At 35.4% G+C, this 16,874-nt stretch overlaps 2 protein-coding genes across 2 annotated transcripts; both read left to right on the top strand.

Annotated features, from left to right (window-relative positions):
- The first annotated feature begins 4,350 nt into the window (after positions 1-4,350).
- Positions 4,351-7,556, top strand: LOC140970654 (phosphatidylglycerophosphate phosphatase PTPMT2-like). Its single transcript, XM_073432468.1, has 6 exons — positions 4,351-5,181; positions 5,954-6,076; positions 6,320-6,413; positions 6,531-6,613; positions 6,718-6,807; positions 6,904-7,556. Exons 1-6 carry the CDS (start codon positions 4,972-4,974, stop codon positions 7,276-7,278), a joined length of 975 nt encoding a protein of 324 aa, XP_073288569.1. The 5' UTR covers positions 4,351-4,971; the 3' UTR covers positions 7,279-7,556.
- A 696-nt stretch (positions 7,557-8,252) lies between these two features.
- Positions 8,253-11,051, top strand: LOC140970655 (peptidyl-prolyl cis-trans isomerase FKBP20-2, chloroplastic). Its single transcript, XM_073432469.1, has 7 exons — positions 8,253-8,408; positions 9,036-9,108; positions 9,211-9,425; positions 9,507-9,616; positions 9,937-10,045; positions 10,419-10,495; positions 10,623-11,051. The coding sequence occupies exons 1-7, from the start codon at positions 8,360-8,362 to the stop codon at positions 10,740-10,742; spliced, it is 753 nt and encodes a 250-aa protein (XP_073288570.1). The 5' UTR covers positions 8,253-8,359; the 3' UTR covers positions 10,743-11,051.
- The last annotated feature ends 5,823 nt before the right edge of the window (positions 11,052-16,874 follow it).

Raw genomic sequence — 16,874 nt, forward strand, 5'->3', positions numbered from 1 at the left:
GGATGTAATCTTTAATGAGAAACTTCTGTACAAGGACAAGTCAGACATTGGAGCTCGAGATGAATGTCCTGAAGTCAAGAAGACTGATGAAATGCCATTGACAAACATTCCTGTGAATGAATCGAAAACCAGTAACCAGGAAGATGAAGAAGAAACTGCACAAGATGATGACCCACAAACTCCGGTGATTGAACTCAGGAGATCTTTGAGAACCATTAGACCACCTGAGAGATACTCCCCTGCACTCCACTATATTTTGCTGACAGACAAAGGTGAACCGGAGACCTATGAAGAGGCAATGCAAAATGATGATTCAACCAAGTGGGAGTTGGCCATGGAAGATGAGATGAATTCACTGTTATCCAATCAGACGTGGGAGTTGACAGAACTTCCGCAAGGCAAAAAGGCGTTACATAACAAGTGGGTGTACCGGTTAAAAGAAGAGCATGATGGTAGCAAGCGGTACAAGGCAAGACTTGGTGTAAAAGGCTTCCAACAACGGGAAGGAATTGATTACACCGAGATTTTCTCTCCGGTGGTTAAATTAATCACTATCAGGACTGTACTTGGACCAGTGGCGAAGGAAGACTTACATTTGGAGCAGTTGGATGTAAAGACTGCGTTTTTTCACGGTGATCTAGATGAAAAAATTTATATGAAGCAGCCATAGGACTTTGAAATACGGGGAAAAGAGAGAATGATGTGCAAACTTCAGAAGAGCTTGTACGGTCTCAAACAAGCTCGAAGACAGTGGTACAAGAAGTTTGATGAATTCATGAGTGAAAATGGATTCCTAAGGTGTCAAGCTGATCACTGCTGTTATGTGAAAAAGTTTGACGGTTCTTATATCATACTACTGCTATATGTAGATGATATGCTGATAGATGGAGCTTGTCTGGAAGAAATTGATAAACTCAAGAAAGATTTATCAAAAGAATTTGCCATGAAAGATTTGGGTGCTGCAAAGCAAATCTTTGGAATGAGGATCTTCAGAGACCGAGTGAATGGATTCTTGAAGTTATCTCAAGAAGAGTACGTGAAAAATGTGGTTAGCAGATTTAATATGGATGAAGCTAAATCTGTGAGTACTTCTTTGGCTAGTCATTTCAAACTAACCAAAGCACAATCACCATCGACGGAGCAGGAGCAGGCTTATATGAATAAGGTTCCTTATGCTTCTGCTGTCGGAAGCCTCATGTATGCAATGGTGTGCACAAGACCAGACATAGCACATGCAGTGAGAGTTGTGAGCAGGTTTATGAGTAATCCAGGAAAGCAACACTGGGAAGCAATTAAGTGGATTCTCAGGTATTTGAAAGGTACTGCTAGTTGTTCTTTATGCTTCAGGAGATCAAAATTTGGCTTACAGGGTTTTGTCGATGCCGATATGGGTGGTGACTGGATGGCAGGAAAAGTACTAATGGATATGTGTTCACATTAGGTGGTACAGTTGTAAGCTGGGTGTCTAAGCTGCAAAAGATTGTTGCGCTTTCGACTACTGAGGCTGAGTATGTTGCAGTTACAGAAGCTAGCAAGGAAATGATATGGTTGAAATCCTTTCTGGAGGAATTGGGTCAGAAGCTTGAAGATAGCACATTATACTGTGACAGTCAGAGTGCTATTCATTTAGCAAAAAATCCTGTTTATCATGCTAGGACAACGCATATACAGGTTAGGTACCATTTCATCAGATCAGTGCTGGAAGATGGAGTCTTGATGCTGGAGAAGATTCTTGGAAGTAAAGATCCAGCCGATATGCTCACGAAGACGGTAACCATTGACAAACTGAAGTTGTGTTCAACTTCAGTTGGACTTAAGAATAAATGAGGATATATGAGCTGCTGCAATGATGATGTGAAGGCGTGATTGAAATCAAGTCTTCAAGTGGGAGAATTGTTAGGTGAGATTTTAATAAATGTGGATGGGGCCCACATTAATTAAAATATTAAAAATAACAAATCTCACATCGTGATTTTTTCGAAGTTGGCTTAAGAATTTTGTTATAAATTGAGCCTTCCTTGTTTGCTTTTAGTATCCCAAAATCAAAAGCTTTTTAGCTTTGATAAAAAGAGAGTGCATAGAAAAAAAGAGTGTATTTTTTTCTTGAGTGCGGAAATTCTCTTTGTGTGAGTTAGAGAAATTATTTTCTCGGTATACTCGGGTTGGGTGTGTGAGAAATATTGAGTGTATTGGTGTATACACTTGTTGTAATATTTCTTCCAGTTATAAAAGTTGCAGTGCTCCGTGGACGTAGCCTATATTGGGTGAACCACGTAAATCTTTGTGTTCTTGTTGATTATTTTATGCCGTATTTTTGTGTACTATATTATCATCGTGGTTGGCATCGCTTCGGGGGTGTAATTCCCCAACATGTTTTATATTAAATATATATATAAATTGGAATATAATTATATTATATGAAGAATTTTATCGAGCAAATGTTGGAATTTGAATTAAATTTAAGTTTCGAATGAAAAGTATGACTCATGAATGTAAGAGTGTTTTTTGTTCTCAACATTTTCGAGTTAGTCATGATTCATGATTGTGAGAGTGTCTTTTGACTTTCTATATTTTTGAGTTAATTGAAAACTTTTGGCTCTTCATATTCTTGAGTTAATTGTAAGATTAATTGAGTTAATTAATCTTGCATGATTTTTTATGTGCATTTTTTAGCTTATAAATAATGTGTCTATTTCCTAAATCCATATATATATTTTAGAAACATATTCAAGGCCTCACTCGGGTATTATCTAGCTTTTCATTTGGTCTCCGTTAAATTTTGATGATAAATTGAATGTACGATTTGAGTTGGCCAGAGTAGTGAATTTGTGCTTAATTTGCTACTGGTTCAACCGTTGTATCATGAGAACAGATGTCTATAAATATTGATCCTCAAGCACCTCGTGGATGATGCATATATGTTTTAAAGAAACTGTACTTATTACAGACACTAGTTTGTTTGTTTCATTATTTCGTTACAAATTTATTTTGTCAATTTATATTTATGTTGCTAGTAGGAATACTACTTTATTTTACATTAAAATAAATTTGTTTGTTGATACTTTGTTTGCCTATATTTTGGTGCAGTTTTGACATACAGAGTGTGATGTTCGTCAATTCAAAGAGAAACTTATTATCTATTTATTTTGTTTTATTTTGATACTCTACATATTGTGCCTAACATTGTTAATTATGTTACGATGATATTTATAAAATTTATTTTACGAACAACTACATTTATTTATTGTATTTTATATTCGATTCTTGATCGAATCTAACATGTAATCGAGCTTGCTTGATAATTTATCCTCTCTTGTCTGGTCCGTGACTTTTTTCAAACCAAATTAGAGTCGATCCCATATTTCAAACCAAATTAGAGTTGATCCCAAAATATGGAAGATTTCAAACCCTCAATTATTGTTAAAAGAACAAAACTAAATTAGAGTTTATATTCCAAAAAGGTGGAAATAAAGAACAATATTAAGCAGACCAACCAACTCAATTGTCGTACCGATAATTTAAATAAATATGTTTGAATTATGTTTAATTATATTTATTTATAAAGGCTAAACCATCCCCAACATAAAGTAAAACCTAACATGAAGTTTGTGGATATAATTCAAGATCTCCCATTGACACGAATTAAAATTATTCCAATTATTTTTTTTAAAATCAAAATTATTCACTGTTCTCTAAAATGCCATAGCCTTTTCTGTTAGTCTCCTTAATTTATGTTTGAAAATTCATACGTTCATTTTGTAATAAAAAAACCTAATTTATAATGATTAATTTATTTTTAGAAAAAAATATACATTAAATAGTACTATATTAGTAAAATGATTTATTAAGTGTGGATTATGTGCTATATATTTGAGACGAACGAAAAGAGTACGTAGATTATATAAATGAGACGAAACAAGTTTAAAAATATAACAAAATAAATAAATTTAAGTTATAAATGTGATCTCATCTTTATCTCAACTATCTTTTTTCATAATAATATTTTAAGCTAAAGCTTTTAGTTCCCAATTTTGAAAAATATGTGAAATTAGTGTCTGCTGTATTTTTTAATCATAAATATATCTGAAAATTATTTTTGACGACTTTTAAAATTTACTAATGAAAATTGTTAAGTTAAAATACTTCACCATCGAAAGTTTTTTAATAGTAAAAATATAAATATTGAAATTAAATATTTCCGAAAAATGCTATACATTTTCCACCAACTTTTAATCCTCATTATTATATTGCAGATCCGAAATTAATGGAGATTTTACAGAAAAACTAACGTTTCCCATAAATAAATATGCACTATAATTACCGAAAAAAGAAATACGCACTGTTTATTTCATTATCGAGATAGGATAAAATGTTAATTCCGTTTCGAGCAATGTTTATTTGTCAGAAAAGAAAGGCACAGAGAGCTCTCTCCAAGATTTCTTGATTTTGTGCAAGAAAACTACACCCAACAACTCCTCAAAGGTTCCCTTGGCGTTTCAGATTCTTCCGAATAGATTCCTTTCCTTGATTTTTAAGCGTATCATTTTTCACATCCCTTTTGGTGGGAATTGAGTTGAAACTTCAATCATGATCAAGAAGTTGTTGATTCTTGATTTTAATTTCCTTCTCTTTTCTTGGAATTTACGGGTTTTCTGTACAATAATGAGAAATAGTAGAGTTTGTTGTTGTTTGATGTGAAAAGGTGGGACTTTATTTTATTTGCGGTGTTCTTGATTTATTTATTTATTTTTTTTTTCATTTTGAGGGTTTTTTTTAGAAAGTTTTGTCTGTGGGCAACTTTTGAAATTTATCATTTGGTGGAAAGATCGAATCTTGGTTTGGTAATCAGGGAGGGTTGTGTTGATTTTGAATTGGTCTTTCGCTTCTTATAATTAATTTGACGTTTCTAGATAGGGCTTTTCAAAATTTAGTTCAATTTTCAGTTGGTGATCTGTTTATTGGATTTGAGAAATGTATATTGAGGAACTGAGTGAGGAAGGTTGTGAGAATGGGGAGCAGCAAGTCTACAGTGGTGTTGCTGAAGGGGCTATTGTTGTTTGGGATGCGAAACGAGCGTTGGTTGGAGCTGGGGCTCGTGCTCTTTTCTATCCCACGTTGCTGTACAATGTTGTTAGAAATAAGATTCAGTCCGAGTTTCGGTGGTGGGATATGGTCGACGAGGTAGACATAAAATTTACGACACATTGTTTCAATGTTTCTTGCTTATTTTGGCTACATGAGTTACAATCTCTTGTTTAAAATTTGCACATTTTTTATTGCTGATTATTATTCTAGTTCATGCCTTAGATTTGACTTTGATAGTTGATATTCGCAACACAGATTGTAATTTTATTGGTGGACTATTGTTATTGAAGGTGCATATGGTCTAATGATATAGTTTGCTTTCTAGTGTAGCTTTGACTGTTTCCGATTCCCTTTTTAAGTCAAAATCTCAGTATATTTTATTTTTGGCGATAGCCAACTTAATCAAAAGGATGAGAAAAAGGAATACATTTAATTGGGGGTCAAATTTAGTAAAGTTTTAGTATTTTTTCCGGTGATGCATACCAAATTTCCTTAGCATGGATGAGCACATGCATTGTACTGGGTACATGAAATTTTTTTTTTGTATGAAATTATGATATCTGCAATTTTTCATGTGTTACCCCTTCCATATGCATTAGATCCCCCATGAACTTGATATTCTAGGACCACCCCTGGTGAGATCTTTCTCGTTGGTTGCGATTTCTATGTCTTGAATGTATAACTTGGGGATATTTCTTGCTGATCCTTCTACGTCTCTTCAATTCTCTCGTTGGAAATTTTTTTGCATGGTCACTGACTGGCATTTTGCAGTACTCACATGGACATGATTACCTCTAATAATTGTTTCTTGACGCCTCCCTTTGTTCTTATTATTATCAAATTTCTAAAGCTGCTTTTGTTTCACTAGTTTATTTTGCTAGGTGCTGTACCATTTCCCAGTGATGTTCCGCGCCTGAAAGCTCTTGGTGTTGGTGGTGTGGTTACCTTGAACGAACCATATGAAACTTTAGTTCCAATTTCCCTGTATCATGTATGTCTTCAAGCTTATTGTTTGAAACTTTTGTTACACTTTTCATGGACACCTCACAGCTTTCTTAATCACGAAACATTGATATATTATTTAATTCCTACATACTTTACATGTCATGGCTTGCAAATGCCGCTCAATTTTTACACATTGGGTCATATTTGTTAACCAACTCCATGTACGAGAAAACTTGAGATACTCGGTTGTTTATTAATTTTACCTGATCAATATTTGCCTTTATTGTAGGATTATAACATTGAGCACTTAGTCATACCTACAAGAGATTATCTGTTTGCTCCTGTGTATGGGGATATTTGCCAAGCAGTAGAATTCATTCACAGTAAAATTCGTTCCTACCTCATAAATTATTATATGTTTTTTACATATATTTAAATGGTATTTATAACTTGACTTTATTACCTTAATAGTGTCATGTTAATTTTTTATTTTCTTTCAGGCAATACACTTCGTGACAAAATTACTTATGTTCACTGCAAGGCTGGCCGTGGCCGTAGCACTACAATTGTTCTCTGTTACCTGGTATGTGTGTAAATAAGCACACTTGAGACTTTATCTGTGTAAATAAGCACACTTGAGACTTTCTATTTGAGATTCTTGGTTCAAATTTTATGGCATTAATATAGGTCAAACACAAGAAGATGACCCCCGATGCTGCATTTCAGTATGTGAGGTCAATCAGGCCGAGAGTTCTGTTGGCCTCTTCCCAGTGGCAGGTGTGATTAATTTCCCGTGACTTGTTTTTACTGTCTTGTTTATTTTAAAACTTATTCTTTGAATAATGGCTGTCATTTGACTATGACAAAATCCAGGCGGTTCTAGATTATTATATCAGACTCAAGAAGCGGGAAGTCAAAACCTGCACGGATAATTCACAAAGTAGAAGTTTAATTTTCCCTTTAAATGTGGACCTTGAAGATCTTGACTATGGTTCGATTGTGGTAGTTGATGAATCGGACCTTGATGGATACGAAGAAAATCGTGACACTAATATAGGGGGACGGAACATGATGGCTGAGGCGAACCTCGCCTGTAGAGTACATTTTGCTAGTCAGGCAGCAATAGCAAGGCTTTCATGCCTGTGGCTTCGTACCCACTCGGAGCAAAAGGTAACGAGAAAGAAAATGGGAAGCTCGGTGGGGAGCAGTCAGATAGGTAGTATGGGAATTGATGTACATGTTTATTGAGGCAAAGTTTTTGTGCCCTTACCTTCCTTTTTTCTCAAGCGAATAAAACAGTTCTTCTTTCCCATTTTGTGTATTTTCGTCTGCGGTTGCCTACGGATCCGATAGGGAGCAAAAGGGGCATAAATTTATATGCATTTTCTTTTAAAATGCAAATTTGGCCTTACAAAATCATTTAAATTACTCCATTTTGTCCCTTTTGGTCGAGTTTCTGTTTCACTCCTTTACAAGTTTAGTAAAATATTCATAACTGGATTTGGCAAGTGTCCAATGGTTTGGTGAATGGGTAATGTCCTTTTCAAATTTTCTTGCTAAACTGAGTATTGTTAAATCTTCGTCACTTTACCAGTCTTATTTCTGAATTTTTAATTATTTATTATATATTATTCAAAAATCACATAAAATGTGATACATAAATATTTATGGGAAAAATATATAACATGTATCAAATTAGTAATTTGCAAGAATTAAAGTATGTGTAAGATCTGTCGACAGATTAATTAATCGGGAAAAACGGAAATAATTCAAGACAAAGATAAAATAAATTTCACTTCAAACATAAAATAGATGTTATTCAAGGTGATTGAGGGGGAAAAACGAAAGTGAATGAATTTGCAAAAGAACAACAATGACTGTCATCCACGCCTAATCTTCTAAACTTAATCTATCTAGTAAAAAAAAAATTAAGTAATTTTAAATAATAATTGGTCATTATTTTGAAAAATATAAAGTTATACCAAAAGATATCTACTTTGACTATCTCAGCCATCAAACTAAACTGTATCAAAGAGTACATTTTCATTAAATTCTTACAACTGGCACATAAATATTTATTTTGAGACATTAAGCATCAATAAACCAGCAAATGAAACATATGTAGTAAAAATTTCTGGTTTTTTTACACCGAAGTCCTGAATAAATTTTGCACTAAAATTGCATTCTAAAACTTTCTGAGAAAAAAAAAAGAGTCAAATACTGGAAGAAAGATAAGGGTATAAATGGGAGTCCATTTATGTTGAAAAGGATAAAGCTCAAGCTGCACTTGCAAAATATTGAAATTTTGTGAGGAAAAAATAGAAAGATCATGCTTTTCCTCTCATTTCCCATTCTTTCCTCTGGGAGCTATCTCTCGTGTAAGTCTATCTTTGTTTTCTATGGCTTAAGTGGGAATTTTGGGATTTATGCAAGGAATTTTGTTGCCGTTTGAGAGTTGTTGTATAGTTATTATTCGACCGTGTATCAAATTTGTGTAAGGATGTCACTCTTTATATCTTATGAATCAAAGTGAATTTGAGTTATTTTCCTGTGGTTTTTGCTGGCAAATAGTAAAGCTCTGAAACCGAATGCACAGAATTTCTCTCATTGTTCAAATTTGAAGATTTGTTGGTTGCTGATATCCTGATAACGGCGGCACTTGAAATATATGAGAAACAGTGGTGTTAGAATAACATAAAACTCTAAATCTCACACCAAAAAATTATGCAAATACGTGAAATTTTGTAGCTGGTACTGCCTCTGGAGAGTGGTCGACACAACGAGCTAGAATGTGAAAATAGTTGAAATTTTTTTGTTACTTTTCTGAAAATTCAATTTTCACATCCTCTTGCTGGAATTCCTTGGACTACTGATGAAAGAATAATGCGACCATCAATTTCCAATTCTTTGTTTTTCCATTTCTCCGTGAACTTCATTTATATGCCCCTCATTTGTCAAATCCAGTGTTATTAAATATTCAGGCATTACTTTTTCCATCTATCCAGCACTCGGATCATTTTCCATTCAGAAGAGACTCTTGTCGGTTCCTTGTTCTCGCCATAATCTACAGGGAAACAGGTAATAACAATTTTCAGATTACGCAAGTGCAACCATATTTCTCTATTATTAATATGCTTCATTTGCCATGGTTGCTTGCTTATGTCAACTCTACATGGCTAGAGAACAGGCTAAAAGCTCGTTCAAATTTGAGGAGAATACTAAGCGGAGGCTTCTCCTTGTTCTCTTGGTCGGTTCCGGTATATTTCCTGCGCTGCCGTCTTGTGGAAAGACAAAGAAACAAAACCCATATGATGAGAGGCGCCTTTTAGAGCAGAACAGGCGGATACAGAAAGAGAACGGTGTACCCGATGAGTTCCCTAATTTTGTTAGAGAAGGTTTATTCTTGCTTGTCTCATTGACTCCTCTTTCCCCTTTTGAGTTTTATTCATTTAACCATATCACTACCGTAAATTCAGGCTTTACGGTGAGAGTGGTGACATCAGATGATTATGTTAAGCGAGATTCAGGTCTCATTTTTCGGGACGTTGAAGTTGGTAAAGGTGATTGTCCAAAGGCTGGCCAACAGGTTTGCCTTCGTTTCGCTTGGGAATGCCTTTTGTTGCTTTTCTGAAATCGATAATTGATTAGATAAAATGAGAATCATGAGTCCAGTTAATTGCTTAGAATTAGATCCATTTATTTATATTTATATTTATATTAAGTTGTATTACTCCAGCTATTTGTTGAAATAACCTTATCCAAGATTAGTTTAATCGATACTACCAATAGGTGTTGTCTTGAATACTGTCAGCTTCTCTGCAATAGCTTGTTTTTTTAATCTCCATTTTACAGAAGTATATCCTCTAACAAGAGGATCTTGATGTAATTTCCATTTTTTTTTGAAAGGTGACTTTTCATTACATTGGTTACAATGAATCTGGCCGGCGTATAGATAGTACCTACTTACAAGGTTCGCCTGCAAAAGTTCGACTGGGTACTAAGGCCTTAATTCCAGGTAACAAAACATGAGAAAGTTATAATTAAGTTTTAGAACATACTTATCAATGTTTATCTAATGCTGCACTCATGTGCGCATGAGCAGTGTGAGCCATTGAATATATTGTTCATCAGGGGTGGAACTGAACCAATAGTACATGAATGACTTTCTCTCTGCTCAGGGCAAAAGAATTTAAAAACTTCATTGTAGTTTTTCTAAAAATTTATCTTTTCCCTCTAAATCATGTTGAGCGCCTACCCCTCCCATCTCATCCCCTCCCTGGTATTCTCGGAATCACCCCAGCTCCGTGAAGCTCAATAACAGGAATATGCTGCGTCTCTGGCTCCATATTATGATGACATAACCAAGGTGTTGGCAAATTTTTGTACAGGATTTGAGGAAGGAATACAGGACATGAAGCCTGGGGGTAAACGAAGACTGATCGTTCCTCCAGAACTAGGACCACCAGTGAGTACCAACACTAGTAGCTACTAATATCATACTTGGAACAAGTTCTTGTTAGCAAAAAGCCGAAACCATTCATTTTTTCTTCATACATTAACATTTATATTACTGATGAGGAAAACATTAACAGGTGGGGCCTTCCACTTTCTTTAGCTCCAAACAGTTCGAAGTTTTTGATGTTGAGTTATTGAGCATTCAAGATTGCACGAGGAGGACCATAGGGTTTTATTCCGATGTTGTGTGTGATTGAGCTGTTGTGTTTCTTAGTTATTTTACTGTAATGATCCGATGTGCGGGAATATGAAATCGTGGGTAGTTTCGAGGATGGAACGAAGTAGAAATCGGAAGCTACGCAACTTGCATGAAAAATGACTATTTGCGCATGAAATTTGAGGATGGTATCAGATTTAAAGCTAAATAGAGAACAAATGCAGCATCCTTGTGTTTATATAGAACACTTTAGTCACCATCATTTTAAGAAGTATGATAATAGTGTATAGTTTTCTTCAACATAATTTTATAATGTAAAGTGCCCAATAATTTTTTAATATTGTTGATATTTATAATCTGTACTACCCTTCTTTCCTAGATTTTATTCATGTTCTGTGAATATGTGCCACGCGGATCACTTGGAATGGATTTCCATTTAAATCAGTTATGTTTCTGCAAGTATCGGAGCTCCAATTTTCTGCAAGTGTTGTCACAGATCGTGAGAAGAGTGCGAAAAGCTATTTATTTCATGTCACCCATTTTACCAAGAAACATCTTCCTGGATAACATGACGGAAACAAGCGGTGATGTGGCTGAAAGCACAAAGATGACATCAGGTATTGCCTTGATCGGTTTGAGCTGAGGGAGGCTCTCCCCTGCTTTCTTGGCGTTAAAAGTCCACCTACGAGTGTGGAGTCGTTTAACTTGCTGATATTCACATTCTTCATAAATTTGATGAAAAATCCCTTTTCTGACTTGTTTGCTGCTCCTTTCCATTCATCATAACATGCCTGCGTTTGAACAGGTGGAGTTTCTATCCATATAGAACAAGGGTAACTAACACAAATGTTGGTTATTTAGATATGCAATTTCTTAAAGAATTAAAGAGAATAGTAAATAAACTAAGCATTAAAAAATAGATAATCATTGCTCGGTTTGATGGATGCTTGAGTCTGAGTAGAAGGTACTCGAGCTCGGCTCAACTTCAGTAAAATCCAAGTTCAAGCATAGCTTGGACTGAGCGTTGTGTACAGAAACATAGAGATCAGGGGGGAGAGATGGACCTCAACTTCGTCTGGTCAAGTCGTAATGTTTGCCTGGCAATGCTGCAGTCACAATGCTGAAAGGCATTCAAGGCCTTGCCACCAAAATTTCAAAAAATATTTGAAAATTTAAAGGGCTTTAACATTAATATTTGATAATTGATATTACCGCTGATTCATTGAAAAAAAAAGTTTATTGTAAAAAAAATTACTTGAAAATGTCAAGAATTTCCAAATGGAACTCCTCAAAAGTCTTTTTAGCTTTCTGTATGAATTGTTTGTGGATTGTTCCCGTCACCAAACTTAGCATATGTGTTGTTGGCAAACCTAAAACCATTGCATAGAAAAAGGTCATGGTTATTATGTCGTACCATCCAACCAGACTTGAATTATGTACATTTTAAAATTTATTGTAATACATGTTGAAAGGGAAATATATTTTCTTTATTTAATTGATATGATTTTTTATCTTAAATAATTTCTTTAATATATTCTTCTTTGTTGATATGATATTTAATATTTAATTATGGTTTTACTTTTCTAGATAATTATGTTAAGATTTTATTGTGATATAATTTCTTCCTTAAATTTAATTTTCTATTGATGAGATTATGTGGAATATTGGGTTCTACCTTTTTAGATATTATAAAGATTTTCTAGATATGGTATTTATGATAATAATTTGTATGATATGATATCTTATTCTTAATAGAATTCTTGTTTACCATATCTTGTAGGTTTCCTTGTGGAGATAAACTCTGGGAGAGATTTTCGTGAGTTGTTTTTCGTGGAAGNTCTCGAGTGTTGCCTTGAATGTCGGGAACATCTTCAGACAACATCCGTAACGAAGTTGACTGAAGATCGTGTTTCGTTGATTTTGCTTTTGGGCTTACGTTTTTGCTTTCTTGTTTTAGTTTTATTATTGTTGGCTATTTTAGAAAGCATTTGTTTTCTCAACTTGTTGAGGAAATTGATTTTAGTCTTAATCACTAGTGGTAGGTTTTTTGTGTTAACGATTTGGTTTTCTAGTGATTAATTTTTGCCATAAGGCACCGCACAAGTATTTATACCGCACAAGTATTTATACTTGTGCATATTTAAGTTTGTCCATCGATTTATTTCAAGTCAATTTGTGTTATAAAAAGTTTCCGCTGCATGTAAATGTTGTCCGAGATGTTGTAACATCTGACACAACATTTAATTCTGACAAAACACAAATTCACGATTTTACATTCTATTCTGATATTTTTATTACTTCTAGTATCTGTTGAACAAAATAATTCCTAACAAGTGGTATCAGAGCCTACTCTTGATATACTAAGTGCTGATTCTGGTTTTTGTCTTGTTTAACAGATATACTCAAATGGACACATCACTTGCCAATGCTGTACTTCGACCACCGGTCCTCGATGGAACTAACTACGGTTTATGGAAGGTAAAAATAAGGTACTACATAAAATCCATAGATGAACGTGCATGGCAACGTGTCATCAATGGATGGACTCCACCCAAGAAGGAAGACGAAGATGGAGACAGCCCGATGAAACCTGAAACTGACTGGACTGCTGATGAGGTGCAAAACTCGAATTACAACTCAAAGGCCTTAAATGCTATATTCACGTCGGTTGACATGAACATGTTCAGCCTGATCACAAACTGTACGTCTGCTAAAAGTGCATGAGATATCCTCAAAAGACACTGTGAAGGTTCTGAAAGTGTGCGGTGAACCAGATTGAGGATGCTCACTTCCAAATTCGAGATGATGAGAATGGAAGAATCTGAAAATATACTAGATTATGATCGTCGCCTTCGGGAAATTGCTAATGAGGCGTTCAGTCTTGGAGATCCTATCTCAAATGAGCGTTTAGTCAACAAGATCCTTCGCTCTCTACCTGAAAGATTTAACATAAAAATCTGTGCAATAGACGAGGCCAATGACACTTCTCTGATGGCTTTGGAAGAACTTATTAGCTCACTCCGCACTTTCGAGATGAACATGGATATGCAGAAGAAAGATAAAGGGAAGACAATTGCATTCCAAGTTTCGAATGACTCTTATGATGATCTCCTTCAAATATCTCAGGAAGTTAATGAATCAGATCTTTGTGAGGACTCTATCTCCTTTATCACAAAGAAATTCGGGGATTACTTGAAGAGAATAAGAGATAAGAAAGCTGGACAATCCTCAAAATTTCCAAGTCTTCCTGCACCTGAAAGGCCACAAATGCTCCCTGCCAAGCAACAATTTCAGCCTAGGGATGAAGGCAAGGGACAATACAATTCAAAAAGGTATGATTCAGTGCAGTGTAGGGAATGCAAAGGCTTCGGTCACTATGCCAATGAATGTGCCAACAGATTGCGAAAAAATAAAAGCTACAATGTTTCTCTAAGCGATGAAGAATCTGATGCAGAGGAGAAAGCTACTGAGGAAGAAAATCATACCTTTTTGACTGCATTATTGACTGAAAGACGCTGGATGCAAGTAAATCCTTTAGGTGTTGCCCTAGGTGTTGCCACACCTGGGCGCAACATCTGTGAAAAATCAGTTTGCTTCAAATCTACAACTTCTGGAAACTCAAGTGCGGATGATGTGGTAGAAGCTGATGATGAAGAAATAACTCTTGAGAGTGTACAAAAGCTATATGAAGAGCTATTTGAAGATTGGACCAAAAAAAACAAGCTAAATTCTACGCTTATGAAGGAAAACACTGATCTAAAAGCTGTGGTAGCCAAACTTGAAGTTATTCTTTGCAAAAAGGATGTGGAACTAGGCAAGACCAAGGATGAACTTCAGAAGGCTACTGAAACTTTATCCAAGTTTAATTCAAGCACATCCAAGCTTGATTCCATACTTTTGATGGGAAGAGAAGACAAGAAAGGTCTAGGTTTCAAAGATAGTGTGTTTGAAATTGGTGAATCTTCAAAATCTACAGTGTTTGTGAAAGGAAAAACTGAAACGTCCACACCATCACAAACTACATCTTCAACCGAAAGCTCTCCACCGAAAAGACAACTTACAGCACCTATCCCTAAGAAGAGAAAACGCAGGTATGTATGTCATTACTGCTTTAAGCATGATCATATCAGGCCTTATTGTTTTAAGCTCTTGGATGACTGCATGAATCGAAAGTCAAGTCAGATGTTGCCCCTAATGTTGTCCAACATTTCCCGCAACACCTCCTACCACCAACCTACAGTAAGACAAATTTGGGTACCAAAGATAAAAACTCACTGTAATGTTGTCTATACTTCATTGAGAACTAACACTGCAGGTCATTGGTACTTTGATAGTGGAAGCTCACGCCATATGACAGGATCATGAGAACATCTCACTGATTATCAAGATGTGGTAGAGTAACCTATGGAGGGGGAGCTAAAGGAAGGATTGTTGGAAAGAGAACATTGAATGTTGAAGGACTACCAAAGCTCCACAATATCCTTCATGTTGAAGGATTAAATTCGAACCTAATTAGCACAAGTCAATTGTGTGATGATAATTTGCTTGTTAAGTTTGATAAACATAAGTGTGAAGTTTTTGATGAAGCTAACATATGTATTATGACAGGTGCAAGGTATTCAGACAATTGCTACCAAATAAGTGAAGAACCTTTATGCAAACATGTGCAAATCACCGAACTTGACCTATGGCATCAAAAACTCGGTCATGCAAATTTCAAAACCCTGAAGAACTTGAGTAAGTACAATGCAGTAAGAGGTATGCCTAATCTTTCATCTGGAATACCATATGTGTGCGGAGATTGTCAAAAAGGTAAACAGACTCGCGTGTCACATCCAGTGTTGCCAACATCTAGGACAACACGCTGTCTGGAGTTACTACATATGGACCTTACGGGCCCTCTGGAAGTTGAAAGCCTCGGAGGGAAGAAATATTCATTTGTGTGTGTTGATGATTTCTCACGTTTTTCATGGGTTAGTTTTATTAGAGAAAAATCAGATACTTTCGATGTATTAAAAAATATGATCAAAAGAATCACCAACTTCCACAATTTGAAGGTAAGAAAGATCAGAACTGATCACGGTAAAGACTTTGAAAACACTTCATTTTCATCTTTCTGTAGCAGCAAAGGTATTTCACACGTATTTTCAGCACCAAAAACACCACAACAAAATGGCATTGCCGAACGTAAGAACAGAACTTTGCAAGAAATGGCAAGGGTGATGCTAGTTTCAAAGAATATCTCAAAGCGTTTTTGGGCAGAAGCCCTTAATACTGCATGCCATATTTCGAATAGGGTCTATTTAAGAAGTGGATTAATCATGACTTCTTATGAAATAATCATGGGAAGAAAGCCTAATCTTAAATATTTTCATGTTTTTGGCTGTGTGTGTTACACTTTGAATGACAGGGATCAACTTACCAAGTTTGATTCAAAAAGTGATAAGTGTTTATTTTTGGGATATGCCACTAATAGTCGTGCTTATCGTATGTTGAACTTGAGAACTAGAACTATTATGGAATCTATTAATGTTGTTTTTGATGATTGTGCAGATCTCAAGAAGAAAACTGTTGAAGATGATGTTGAAGACCTTCTGGAAAATCAAATACCACTGGAAAATACAGATGTTGCCCCAGATGTTGCAACATCTGGCACAACATATGACACTGAAGTCACCGAATTACAAGAAGATGCTCACAGCGATGATGAGGCAGTGGATGATGGATCGTGTATTCCAAGCAAAATCCAAAAGAACCATCCATCATCTCAAATTATTGGAGGGATGCATGAAGAATTCAAACCCGGAAGAAAGACAAAGTTGACTATCGAAAAATGGTTGGACTAGTGTGCATGAGTACCATGTACTCACAGGTTAGATTTTCATGCTTTGTATCTCAACTTGAACCTAAAAATGTAGATAAAGCTTTAAAAGATGAATTTTGGATTAATGCAATGCATGATGAGCTTGAACAATTTTTTCGAAATGATGTGTGGAACTTGGTTCCACCTCCTGACCATGGTAACATAATTGGTACAAAATGGATTTTTAAGAATAAAACTGATGAGTCGGGAAACATCATTCGAAACAAAGCAAGGTTGGTTGCTCAAGGGTACACACAGGTTGAGGGGGTTGATTTTGATGAGACCTTTGCTCCTGTAGCCCGTATTGAG

Source organism: Primulina huaijiensis, chromosome 2, assembly GCF_012295235.1.
Source record: "Primulina huaijiensis isolate GDHJ02 chromosome 2, ASM1229523v2, whole genome shotgun sequence".
NCBI classification, from domain to species: Eukaryota; Viridiplantae; Streptophyta; class Magnoliopsida; order Lamiales; family Gesneriaceae; genus Primulina; species Primulina huaijiensis.